This window comes from Centroberyx gerrardi, chromosome 18 (genome assembly GCF_048128805.1).
Source record: "Centroberyx gerrardi isolate f3 chromosome 18, fCenGer3.hap1.cur.20231027, whole genome shotgun sequence".
Lineage (NCBI taxonomy): Eukaryota > Metazoa > Chordata > Actinopteri > Beryciformes > Berycidae > Centroberyx > Centroberyx gerrardi.
This window is the reverse complement of record NC_136014.1, coordinates 22,115,489-22,126,905: the sequence shown is the minus strand read 5'-3', so window position 1 is coordinate 22,126,905 and position 11,417 is coordinate 22,115,489. Positions and strand designations below refer to the sequence as shown.

At 42.8% G+C, this 11,417-nt stretch overlaps 1 protein-coding gene across 1 annotated transcript; it reads left to right on the top strand.

The window, feature by feature from the left end:
- Positions 1–6,235, top strand: traf3ip2a (TRAF3 interacting protein 2a). Its single transcript, XM_071899271.2, has 10 exons — positions 1–76; positions 614–666; positions 783–1,280; positions 2,355–2,502; positions 2,623–2,789; positions 3,803–3,891; positions 3,991–4,059; positions 4,185–4,289; positions 5,208–5,282; positions 5,550–6,235. The coding sequence occupies exons 2-10, from the start codon at positions 651–653 to the stop codon at positions 5,694–5,696; spliced, it is 1,314 nt and encodes a 437-aa protein (XP_071755372.2). The 5' UTR covers positions 1–76; positions 614–650; the 3' UTR covers positions 5,697–6,235.
- Positions 6,236–11,417: the final 5,182 nt, after the last annotated feature.

Here is an 11,417-nt window from a genome sequence, read left to right as displayed (position 1 = left end):
AAGTAGTGGGAATGTTTCCTGTTTGCCTCAGAACAGGTTTGCACTTTGGCTGAAGGATAATAATTTTTGACTAAAGGTAGGTGTGAAAGTCCGATAAAGTCCTGATTTATGCTCTAGCTGTCTAAAATCTCTGTGAATATAAAAGACAATCTTATTGGAAACTACTGAGATGATCTGATTTTGGCATTTAAAATGACATACCTGAGTGTGCTGTTCGATAGTGATCTTGACCTTTGTACTAGTGCACAAATATCATGTTACAACTCAAACCAGGTTGTAAAAGAAGATGCAGTGTTTCATGTTTCTCAGCACAGAAGATATTGGAACATGTCCAGAAAACACTTATTTACACTTTATTGAGTTTGTCCTAATGCTTTTCTATTAGTCAGTCACACTGTAAGATGTATATGTTTTTGTTGTATGGGCAGGTTTTACTTGTTGGTAGTGGCTTCATTGGTAAAGGTCTACTTTGAATCCCTCTGTTTTTTTGAAGTATTGCTGTTTTCAAGCCATTTTGTGCTTGTGTAAGATACGTGGGAGAGCGTCTCTCTCGTGTGAATCTGTCATGCTCTATTTCATTCCTGTAATGCTGTTTTCATTTTCGCTTCACCAGTGGCAACAGACACTCAACACCTGTCCTCAGTGAGAAAATGGACTCTTTTAAAGGTAGAACAGTATTATCACCTTGAGACTTGCGGCGATCTCTAAAGCAAATCTTTATATCTAACAATGCCTTTCCAAGTGAAGTGAAAAGCTGTTTTGCTGTTGGCTGTCATTGTCAGGACCTTGCCCTCATCAGAGTTTTCCAGTCGAGACCGATGAGAGCATGACGTCGTCCACTCTGGACCTGGCCTGGCCTTCCTCTTGCCAACAGTGCTCCGGGCATACAGAGACCAACCAGAGGCCAGGGGGGGAAGAGGGCTTCCAACCAGCCGGGGTCGGCCAGTGGAAACACCCTCAGGGCCAAAGGCAACACCAGCACCCACAAGAACCAGCACCCTCCTGCCTCCTTGCCGCAAAGCCTCCCTTCAACCCTCCAACCTACTCAGGACAGATGAAAGTCCCTCATCCTGCAGGTGTTTGGCCACGTGCCGGCAGGGAGGGGGGGGTGTATGACCGCGACGCCCCGGTTAACCACGTCAGAGGCTTTTCCGGCTCTCCAAACTGGCCTCAGGACCGCTCCGTTGAGGACTTGGAGCCCCCTTTCCCACTCATGTCTGACTTTAGCAACAGCCACTGTGTTCCAACACGATATCCCGCAGCACATCTTCCTGGTCAGTGTAAGTGTTGCATGATCGACTGTAATGTGAGTCCGTTGTCGTTGCTGTCAGGGTTGGGGAGCGATTATGTGTATTGTATTACCAAAGTCTGACACCAAAAATGCAGTCATTAGATTACAGGTAGCCTACTTTGTGCCATTGTTCAGAAACATTTTTAGAGACAAAAGGTCATTTTGACTGTGAGGTTATAAACAAACATTTTACAAAACTTGAAATTATGGTGAATTATGGTAGTAATAGTAGTAATACTGGTGATAATAACACTATTTAGTAGCGTTCAACTGATCATTCAGCTGATATTGGCTTTTTATTAGATATCAACCAGTCATGTCATCCACTGCCATCCTTATGCTGGAAGTTCCTCCCTGAACACAGCTACTGTGCATACAAACAGTCTAAAGCCTGCAATGAAATTATATTTTCTTTGCACATTTTGTTTATTCATTTATCTGTTCGATAATGTTTTATGTAAATTATTCCTTCATTTAAAGGCATCCCAGAGTTAGATGGGTCACCCTGCCTTAAAGAGCTGCTCACCCTAAAAGAGTTTCATCAGTCTGGGTTTCAGTGGAGAGTTTTAGTGTCCCATGTTGCTCTAAATGCTGATTCAGAGGCTTTTCCACCCTGACAAGAAAAACATTCTGGGGGAAAGACTTAATACTTGTAATTTCCGGGCACGAAAATTGTCCATTTTAAAGATATTGAATATATATATCACCACAAAATATCAGCTATTGGCAACTTCAGCCTGAATATCAGTATCGGCCTTCGAAAACCCAAAACTGTTGAACTGTACTATATAAATTACTATCTATAATTCATAAGTAACAGAAAGCAATCCAACTACATCACATAGCTGACACATTTCACTTGATTGCTTCACAGATTACAATTTTTAGCAAGTAATCATATCTGTGATAGATTTTGTTTTGAAAGTTGCCTCCCCAACCCTGTTTGTCAGCATTCGTGTGCTGCACACTGTGTTTCTGTTGAGTCTGTGTGACCTCATTACTGCTGATTTGGAGACCGGCCAGACTAGGATTCTTATGTCTGCCTCCTCACGCCTCTCTGCAGGCCCTGATCCGGTGCAGGGGAGTTGTGTCAGACAGTGTGCGTGCCAGCTGCCAGTGAATCTTCCCCGTCAGAATTATAATTATTATAACTGTAATCAGAATTTCCCTGCGGATCCACAGCGGGAGCGCCAACACCTCCCACCCTCCTGGTATGAGAAAGATTGCTATCCTAACTATTTGCCATCATAACCTGGTGGCTGATTCACACAATACACGCAACAGACGCTGTACTACACTGTCAGACTGTTTCTGATCACCTCCCTCCACAGGACTAAGCTGCAGTTGAAAGGTGCCCCGAATGCCCCCAGTATGAATGTGCCGCAGTGTGTGGGACCTCCCAGAGAGGTCATGGGTGAGGTCAGCGTGTTTCCCTCCTTCCAGGCTCCAGCAGTGACACAGGAGATCAGGAGGACCATCAGCCTGCCTGAGGAGTGCAGTAAGTACACTGGACACACCAGATGTATGTACTGTATGTGTGTGTGAGTATATATATATACGGTTTATATATATGTATATGTATACTGGCATCCTCCTTATTTAATATTTAGAATTTTAATTGGTAAGCTAGCCACAGGACTAATGCGCAACACCACTACAGACACTTTAGACATTTTTTTATAGTTTTATATTTTATCTTTTTGTAGTTTTATATTTATTTATAGCACCTTTACTATTACCTTTCCTGTACGATTCTTATTACCTTTGCCAATTGCTGCTGTGACATGAATTTCCCCTGGGGGATCAATAAAGTGCAATCTTACCTTACCTTGCCTTGCCTTACCTTGCCTTACCTTACCTTACCTTGCCTTACCTTACCTTACCTTACCTTACCTTACCTTACCTTACCTTGCCTTACCTTACCTTACCTTACCTTACCTTGCCTTACCTTACCTTGCCTTACCTTACCTTACCTTACCTTACCTTACCTTGCCTTACCTTACCTTGCCTTACCTTACCTTACCTTACCTTACCTTGCCTTGCCTTGCCTTGCCTTGCCTTGCCTTACCTTGCCTTACCTTACCTTGCCTTACCTTACCTTACCTTACCTTGCTTTACCTTACCTTACCTTGCCTTACCTTACCTTACCTTACCTTACCTTACCTTACCTTACCTTACCTTACCTTAGCTGCTAGCAGTCTAGGGAACCTCTTTCCATGAGAAATGCTAACAATGCTAAAATGACAATTTAGGGAAAGAGAAGGATCAATATAGAAACGTTTACCCTCAATCTACAGGTCAAGATATTACAAAAACACAAATTATGCAATGCATTGCCCTGAATGTCTGTAGTTTAAAGTTTAAAAGTGGGGAAATTAATGTTTAACACCCCCACCAACTTTCTTGTGGATTTTTTTAAGCCCACTATATGTGCATGTAACGCTTTTTCCCTAATCTGAATGAATATATGATACATGTATGATGTGGTGCTGTCTGTCTCTTCCATGACAGGGAATCTTTTCATCACATATTCAGTGGACACAGCCAAGGAGATGATTCCTTTCACTAAATTTCTGACCGATCAGGGGTTCAAACCAGCGGTAAGCTCTGTCACTGCTCCATCATCTTTAATTGAGCAATTCTCCATCATTCAACCCATGCAAACAATACAGTTCATACACTGCCTATCCTCTTGATAGATTGACATCTTTGATAATCCAATCCGAAGAATGGGCATCACCAAATGGATGGACAGCTATCTGAACGATGTAAGTCTACCTAGTCAGTTATTTGACCCATGTGTGCAGTGATGCTGAATAGAAAAGGCATATGAATGAAGCCAATTTACCATGTTGACATTTGCAAAAGCTGACAGTAAAACGGTGTGTTACAGAAATCAGTGCTGATCATCGTGGTCATCAGCCCCAAGTACAAGGAGGATGTGGAGGGAGACGGCGATGATGAACACGGTCTGCACACCAAGTACATCCACAATCAAGTAAGCTCTCCCATAGCTATCAAGGCAACTGTATGTGATTCTTATTCCCAGTTGCATCTCAAATGCATTTGGAATGGCATCAGGGTGGCTTAATGGTTACAGAGACTCCTATAACCGCCCTATAACTGGAGATTTTATCCACTCAAGAGCCAATGGGTGCCGACAAAGTGTCCCTGATCACTCGGGATCTCGGGATAAGAGCGTCAGCTAAATGCCTAAAATGTAAAAACATGTATTTGATTCCACTCGTCTGAAATGCAAGTCATGTTTTTCTCTGTGACTAAGCTTTTCCATGGATGTGAGACCCAGTTTGGGAACGTCTGAGGCCGAGGCGTTTGCTTGTAATGTCTCCCTCCTGTGGTTTGCAGGCGTCATTAAACTCCCTCCCCCCCACATGCCAATGAGGCCAATGAGGAAATGCCTCCTGGGATTTGAAAACAGAGCTATTTCACCTCCCAGTAATGCTCCCCGCCCCACCCCACATCGCAAGATTCAAAGTCACATTGTGTGTGTGTGTGTGTGTGTGTGTGTGTGTCAGAGTCATTAAATCAGATTGGTTGCCAGCCTGGGAGGGGCTGCTGTCAGAGTGCTAACCCTCAGTACAGAAACCCTGAAATTAAACAGCACTGAAATACGTCATCAGAGAAAGTTGTGAGTGCTAAGCATTTCTGTAAAGCCTGTTGTTTATGTTCAAGGAATACATCACATTCTGGCAATATAAAGCTTCTTGATCAGCTTATTGTTGTTCGATGAGAAGATTGGTAGCAGTTTCACCTCTGTGTGACTCTTTTGCCAAAGAAGCAGTGAGTCACTTTCTTTAAGCCTATATTATAATGGGAGCAGCAAGTGAAGCATACCACTTATGCGTGTATCTACAGGACCATAAGCACTGATTATCCTCTTTTCTTATTGGTTCAGATCCAAAATGAGTTCATCCAACAACGCTGCCTGAATTTCAGGCTGGTACCAGTATTGTTTCCCTCTGCAACCAAGGTAAGTGTACACTCACTGGCCAAAATAATAGGAACACCATTTTTCCATAAGACATAAAAGAGCTGTCACATGTCACAAGCCCTTAATCTGAGTATTTACGCTGTTTTGTGACTTTCAATTCATGTGCAACTTTTAGATTATGGCTCAGTTTTGTATGACAATTAATCATAATTGACTGGTAATTATATTATTACGGCTACAGTTACAGTTACGGTACAGTCTCTCTAACCATTGGGCCACTCTGCTGCCACTGTTCCTGCCTTACAGAAGCACGTCCCCAACTGGCTCCAGAGCACCAGGATCTACCGCTGGCCCCAGGACACCCAGGACCTGCTGCTGCGCCTGCTGAGGGAGGAGCGCTACATCGCCCCCCGCCTGGGGAGAGACCTCACCCTCACTGTCCGACCGCTCTGAAGGAAGGGGGAACAATCCAGACACACCCGGAAAATAAACAAGCTATGAAAAGGAAAAGATTTTATTCTGTTAAAACCAACATGCTTCAGATACGCCTTCAGTTCACAAACCTCGATGAGGGCTGTAATAGCTGCAGCACATTGGTTTTTATCAGAATTAAAGTGTTTTCCTTTTGTTGCTTCTTGTTAAATACAGTTTTCCATTTGTTCTGCTGATGAATAACCTCGGTAAAGACTCTGAATACCTCTCAATCCTTTTCCTTCATGACAGACACTCAGCATTTCCCATGATGAAGCCTCACACGCACACCATCTGTCTTAGTAATGCATATGATTAACCATAAGGTGGCAGTGTGTCCTCACTAATCACTACATTCCCATCGTCGGTCGGGTCGCCTCATCATGGGAACCGTTTTTATTTCCAGTCAAGAGTAGCTTATGTTATGTCAGTATGGTTTGTTTAATACGATGTTTTCCCTTTTATTGTCTTTTAAATAAATGTACAGTTTCAACTAACTGACAACTGATGCTGGGAGACAATTTGCCTTATGACTGTGTTTAAAACAAGCAGCTGGAGTTTATTTGGGCCGTGACACGCAGGAAGTCTTGTAACGGAAACATCCTGTCCATTTGTTCCACACGCCGACTCGCTGATAAGCTACCGGGCTGAGAGATATCTGTCTTCGGCGGAGACAAGAGCTTTTACCACACACTTAATAATTTTGCCCTGTCATTGTGCACTGAGTAGTTTGGTTCTGTCAGCTTGTTTACCAAACCTGACACACACACAAAAAACGTGCTCCCATAAGTCTCTGTAAAGGGAACTCTTAAGCTTTTATCAGCTGCTGCATGAGGGTGCTTTCTGTAAACACAAGGGCTGCCAGTACCAATAAATCCACTGTTTGTTATTGTTGCAGGACTTGCATGGCACTTGACTTGGCCTTATCTGGTGAGTCCTAAGCAACCAGGCACAAGTATTTTCTGAGAAATGACTTGAAGCCCTGTCCATTCACCCTGCTACTCATAATGCCGCTCCTAGTATCGGCTCAATTCGTGTATGTTTTTTTGTATGAGGACTATTGTTTGCCGCCATGTTTGGTGTAACCATGACAGCAAGTATCCGCCCTGCTGAAGTGTCCATGAGCAAGGCATTGAATCCCTACCAGCTACCAGCTTGAGGGGCGACATTGTGTAGCTGACCTCTGACCTCTCTGTGGAGGGGGAGAAGCAGAAAGATGAATTTCTCCTCCTTCTAATGGGAAGCACTGTCTTTGTCCCATTATTTCCAGCTTTTTTGTGTCATATTTTTACATTTTTACATGTCACACATTTACTGGATGCTCTTACCCAGAGTGACTTCTAGTGAGGACATGTGGCCGCTGATGACAGTTGCGGGAATTGAGCATGTGACCTTTCAGTAACAGCATGGTCACTCTAACCACTAGGTCACCCTGCCTCAGTCCTGGCTGTAGTGGGAGTTAAGAAAGAGCCTTTTCATGTGGGTCTGGTGTGTTTTTACCGAGCTGTTCAGCTTATCAAAGAGGTGAGTGATTAACCAGAGCAAACTGGGCTGTGGCTCTAGATAAGGATTAACCGGTGTGTGACCTGTGTAAAAGAAGCAAGGGGAATAATAATGGGCAGATAAGAATGTGATTTTCCCTTACTTTTCCAATAAAAATCAGGGACATGCAGTTGAAAACTTAAAGGAATAGATCGCCCCCATGTCAGTCGAAACTCCATTGAAGTTCACAGGACCACCAAACACAGCGAGTTCTATCTCTGCCTTCTCCCGAACTATTGAAGTTAGGGTTACTGGACCATCTTTTAAGCTCCAGGAAAAGCATAAAATGTCCATCAAATTTCTCCAAACAGCTCCTGCAGCATAATCCAAGTGTTTTGTAGCCAAACGATTTCACTGTGGGTCCTCAAGTCCAATATGTACGTCATTATCTCCTATATTTTCCAACAATGCTCTGACCATGCGCATACCCTACATTAGCAAGCAGAGTCCTCCACCAGAGCACTGCAGAGACCCACGGTGCCATCGTTTGGCTACAAAACACTTGGATTATGCTGCATGAGCTGTTTGGAGAAGTTTGATGGACATTTTATGATTTTTCTGATGACTTAATTTTCATTTTTGGGTTGAGATATCCCTTTAAACCTCCTGTGCTTCTTCAATTCACTCCCATCACCATTACTGAGAAGAACACGCCCTTAAAAACAGATGGTTTCTCTTGATGGAAAACTCTGGGCCAGTGGCTCCATGGGTAGAAAGTGGCACTTACACCGTCCGAGTTAGAGGCTCCATTCCCACTGGGACCATCCACACTAAAAATGTAAGGCACTTTAGATAAAAGCTCCCACCAAATAGCGTATATATTATTGCATATATGAGATTTTTTAAATAGTTTGCTGTAAAATGTGTTCCCATACACGCTCATAGACCTCAGCTTGTGCTGCTGGCATGCGTGAGCAGGCGCCTGCTGATTGGTTCAGTGAGAGGGCCAAACTCTCACTCAAGGTCAGTGCACACTCCCACCGACAGGCTCCCTCTCCATCTAGATGAAAATGCTAATGAAACATTTTTCATCATCGGGGAGTCATTGGCTGTGATGTCCCCCGCGTGAACCGGACCGAACCGGCTGTTTGGAGAGGTTTATGGCCCTTTCAGAGCAGGGGAGAAAGCAGTGAGCTCAGCACATCCACTACTGCCGCCTGCTATGTATAGGCCATTATGGCAATCTGCGTGGAATACTGAATGGATGGTGCAAATCCAAAGATGTGTAGGAGGGAAAGAAGCATCGTACATACTGCCAACGAAGCACCTATGGGTGGCCTTGTAGGCTCACAGAAAAAAAAAAGTACATTAGAGGTTGTAAAAAGCCTCAAATCCAAGGTACATCAGCAACCCTAAAATATCTTGGATGCCTTTTAAAGGTGGAATGAGCCCTGCTGACAGGAGGGTAAAATATTTTTTTATCATTTTTTTCTGATAGTGTTTATGTGCCAACCTGGTGGGTCTAACGCCTTACCAAAGTTTGATTAGTCTGCAGTAAAGAGGCAAGTGAACTGGATTCAGTGAGTCAAGTAGGACAACTTTACAGATCATGCCTTATGAGAAATTATATTTCTAACTCTCTCTGCTCTCTTCGGGAAGACTGCTGATGGGTGGTTGGCATATTTGGTGGCAAATTAATCTCATCTCATCTCAATCTCATTGAGATGTATCCTAGATAAGCCTGCATTCATCTGTCTGCAACATTATGCCTTATGCTTAAACTCAATCACAGCTATCTCAATGAAAAATCACCATAGGCCTAATATTCCAAAAAATATCCCTATAGGGAATTACAGCATGTCTGTGATGCTCAGTGGTGAGTTTTTAGTGACCTTACTGTACTTTATGGTAGCTTTATCTCCTATGACATCACTATAATATCACTATAATATTCCTATAGGGACTTATATTCTGTATGACCTTGTTGTACTTTATGGTATTTTTTTTATCTCCTTTGGGATTTATAGTTTTGCTGTGATATTTATAGGATTATATGATTACTTTTTTCTTTTTCGTAATGCCAAACAATATTATAGCCAATAAGAAAGGCGTTCCTCAAAAACGACCAATGGCAAACCAGGGGAAATTGATGCTCTCCAGTTTTTAATCTGGGTCTGATCCGTGTTTTGATGCGGCAGAGGCAAATGAGGTGAAGCTTCGTGAAGTTTAACATAATGTTCCACACAATTGTTTCCGGTTTCCCCAACCAGACGCATTTAGCTTTCAAAATAAAGGTCCTGCGAGGATGTCGATTAAAAAATCAGTGGTGGGCATTGGTTGCTGCAGGCTTCACTTGGGCATGGTTGAGATTAAACACATATATATGGAGCATATACAGCTTTTTATCTATGCAATTAGAGTATACCCAGCTACCAGACTAATACCAATGAATGAGTGGGTCACATATACCCACTTGCCAAAGGTTAAGAATATATTTTGAAACACTATTTCTCTTTAAATCTTTTGCTTTTCTTTGATTTGTTTTATTGTAACTTATCTATAGTATTTTATTGTATTGGAAAGTATTTTTCTCCTGGCTTGAAGTGTAATATAAGTATATATAATAAGGGTATCATTGTTATGTTGCACATTGAGGTGTGACCTAAACCCGAGTTTGCTGTGTAGGTCTTATTAAATGGACAACCATACCTTCTGTGTGGTTTAATGAGAATTTGTTACATTGATATAGGAATGTTTGATCTGTTCTAACCCTTTTAACCTTGTGGGGAATAACAGATATCCTGGAGATGGGGTATGGTGTTTGTTCTGATACCTTGGCTTTAGATAGAGGACTATGACTTTTGTTTTTGATAAGTTAGCATTTAATGTCTCCAGTGGAATGTGGGTGGGTTTTTATCTGTTCTCTATTTTGTAGGTCTCACTAAGTAGAGTGTTGTTACTTTTGCTTTTGATATTGATCTGTATCCAATTTTGGTGGGGCACTGTCTAAATAATTTATTAACCAAATTACTTGGGTCCCGTAATTTTTACTGTTAATTATCAATGTCTCGATATTATGAATATTATTTAGGGTGCATGTTTTTATTCTTGTGCCCAACAATATTGAAGTTTTTGCTGTTTATAAATGCTTGCTTTTATTTTGAAAATGCCAGACCGGATGTTTTATGATATTCCTGGCTGCTTTACTTCACGCAGATTCTGCCTCACAGCGGAGGAGACAACTGACTACCGGCTACTTTTAACACCGAAAAACTTCCAGGACACCCCATTTTAGGGCTTTAAAACTTCAGATAATCACATTTCCAAGTTGAAGGGGACCAGGTTTAATCCGAAATCTCCCCTGTGATGGAAATAATGTCATAATGGATACTATGCAGCACTAACGGTAGCTCAGAGTACCGAGAGAAAGTAAAGGGAAAGTCGTTTTTAACGTTTGTCAATAAGAGCGAAAGCTTGATTAGCCAGCTAGCCATGGCCGCACGTTGTACGAGGCTGTGTCAAGTAGTGTACTGGACTTCCTAATCTATAACTGTACAGCGGTACCACTTGTGATTCCTCCGAAATATATCCTTTATTTTCACTCTGGTACTTCGCGCATGTATTTTTTTAATAACAATGATTTTATTCTGAAAGTTGTGACCGGAAGTACTGTATGTTTGTATTCGAGTTACCTTGACACTGGTCGTTACATTCCCAGCACATAGGTTAGCTAACGTGGGCTAGCCTGTTATGGAAGAAGAGGCACAACTGTGCCGTGTGGCTGTCTGATAAGAAGGGACTGGCTGGGACTAGTTTTGAGCAGTGATTGAGAGGATTTAACGCTTCACACGGAAGGCTGGGACTCCTCTTCCTAATTGAAACTAAAGACCGGAGCTGAATCACGGGACACCCACCATTACAAGTACAGTATGGACCCGACAGCTGCAGGTCGGATTACCCGTCGTCGTGTTTAGCTCTCCGGTCAGAGCTAACGGCGGCACCTCTGGACCCGAACACCCCCGCGCCGAAGCTACGGAAATCTTTGTTTGCTTTTCATGGGACACAACCGGGTTCCCGTTCTTCTTTGTCGTTGTTTTTTCACCGTGACAGCTTCCCCGTCGCCTGGTATTGACTGGCGCCCCGATTGTGTGCCTCGCATGGACTCCTAGTTTTTGGTCCGACGGCTCCTCTTCTCTTCTCCCCTCTCCTCGCCCAGCAGTC

Bases quoted from the DNA above. Each gene is read 5' to 3' on its own strand.
- traf3ip2a (XM_071899271.2), top strand. The intron at 1,281-2,354 runs GTAAGTGTTGCA...GCCTCTCTGCAG, and splicing joins AGCACATCTTCCTGGTCAGT to GCCCTGATCCGGTGCAGGGG. The intron at 2,503-2,622 runs GTATGAGAAAGA...CTCCCTCCACAG, and splicing joins CAACACCTCCCACCCTCCTG to GACTAAGCTGCAGTTGAAAG.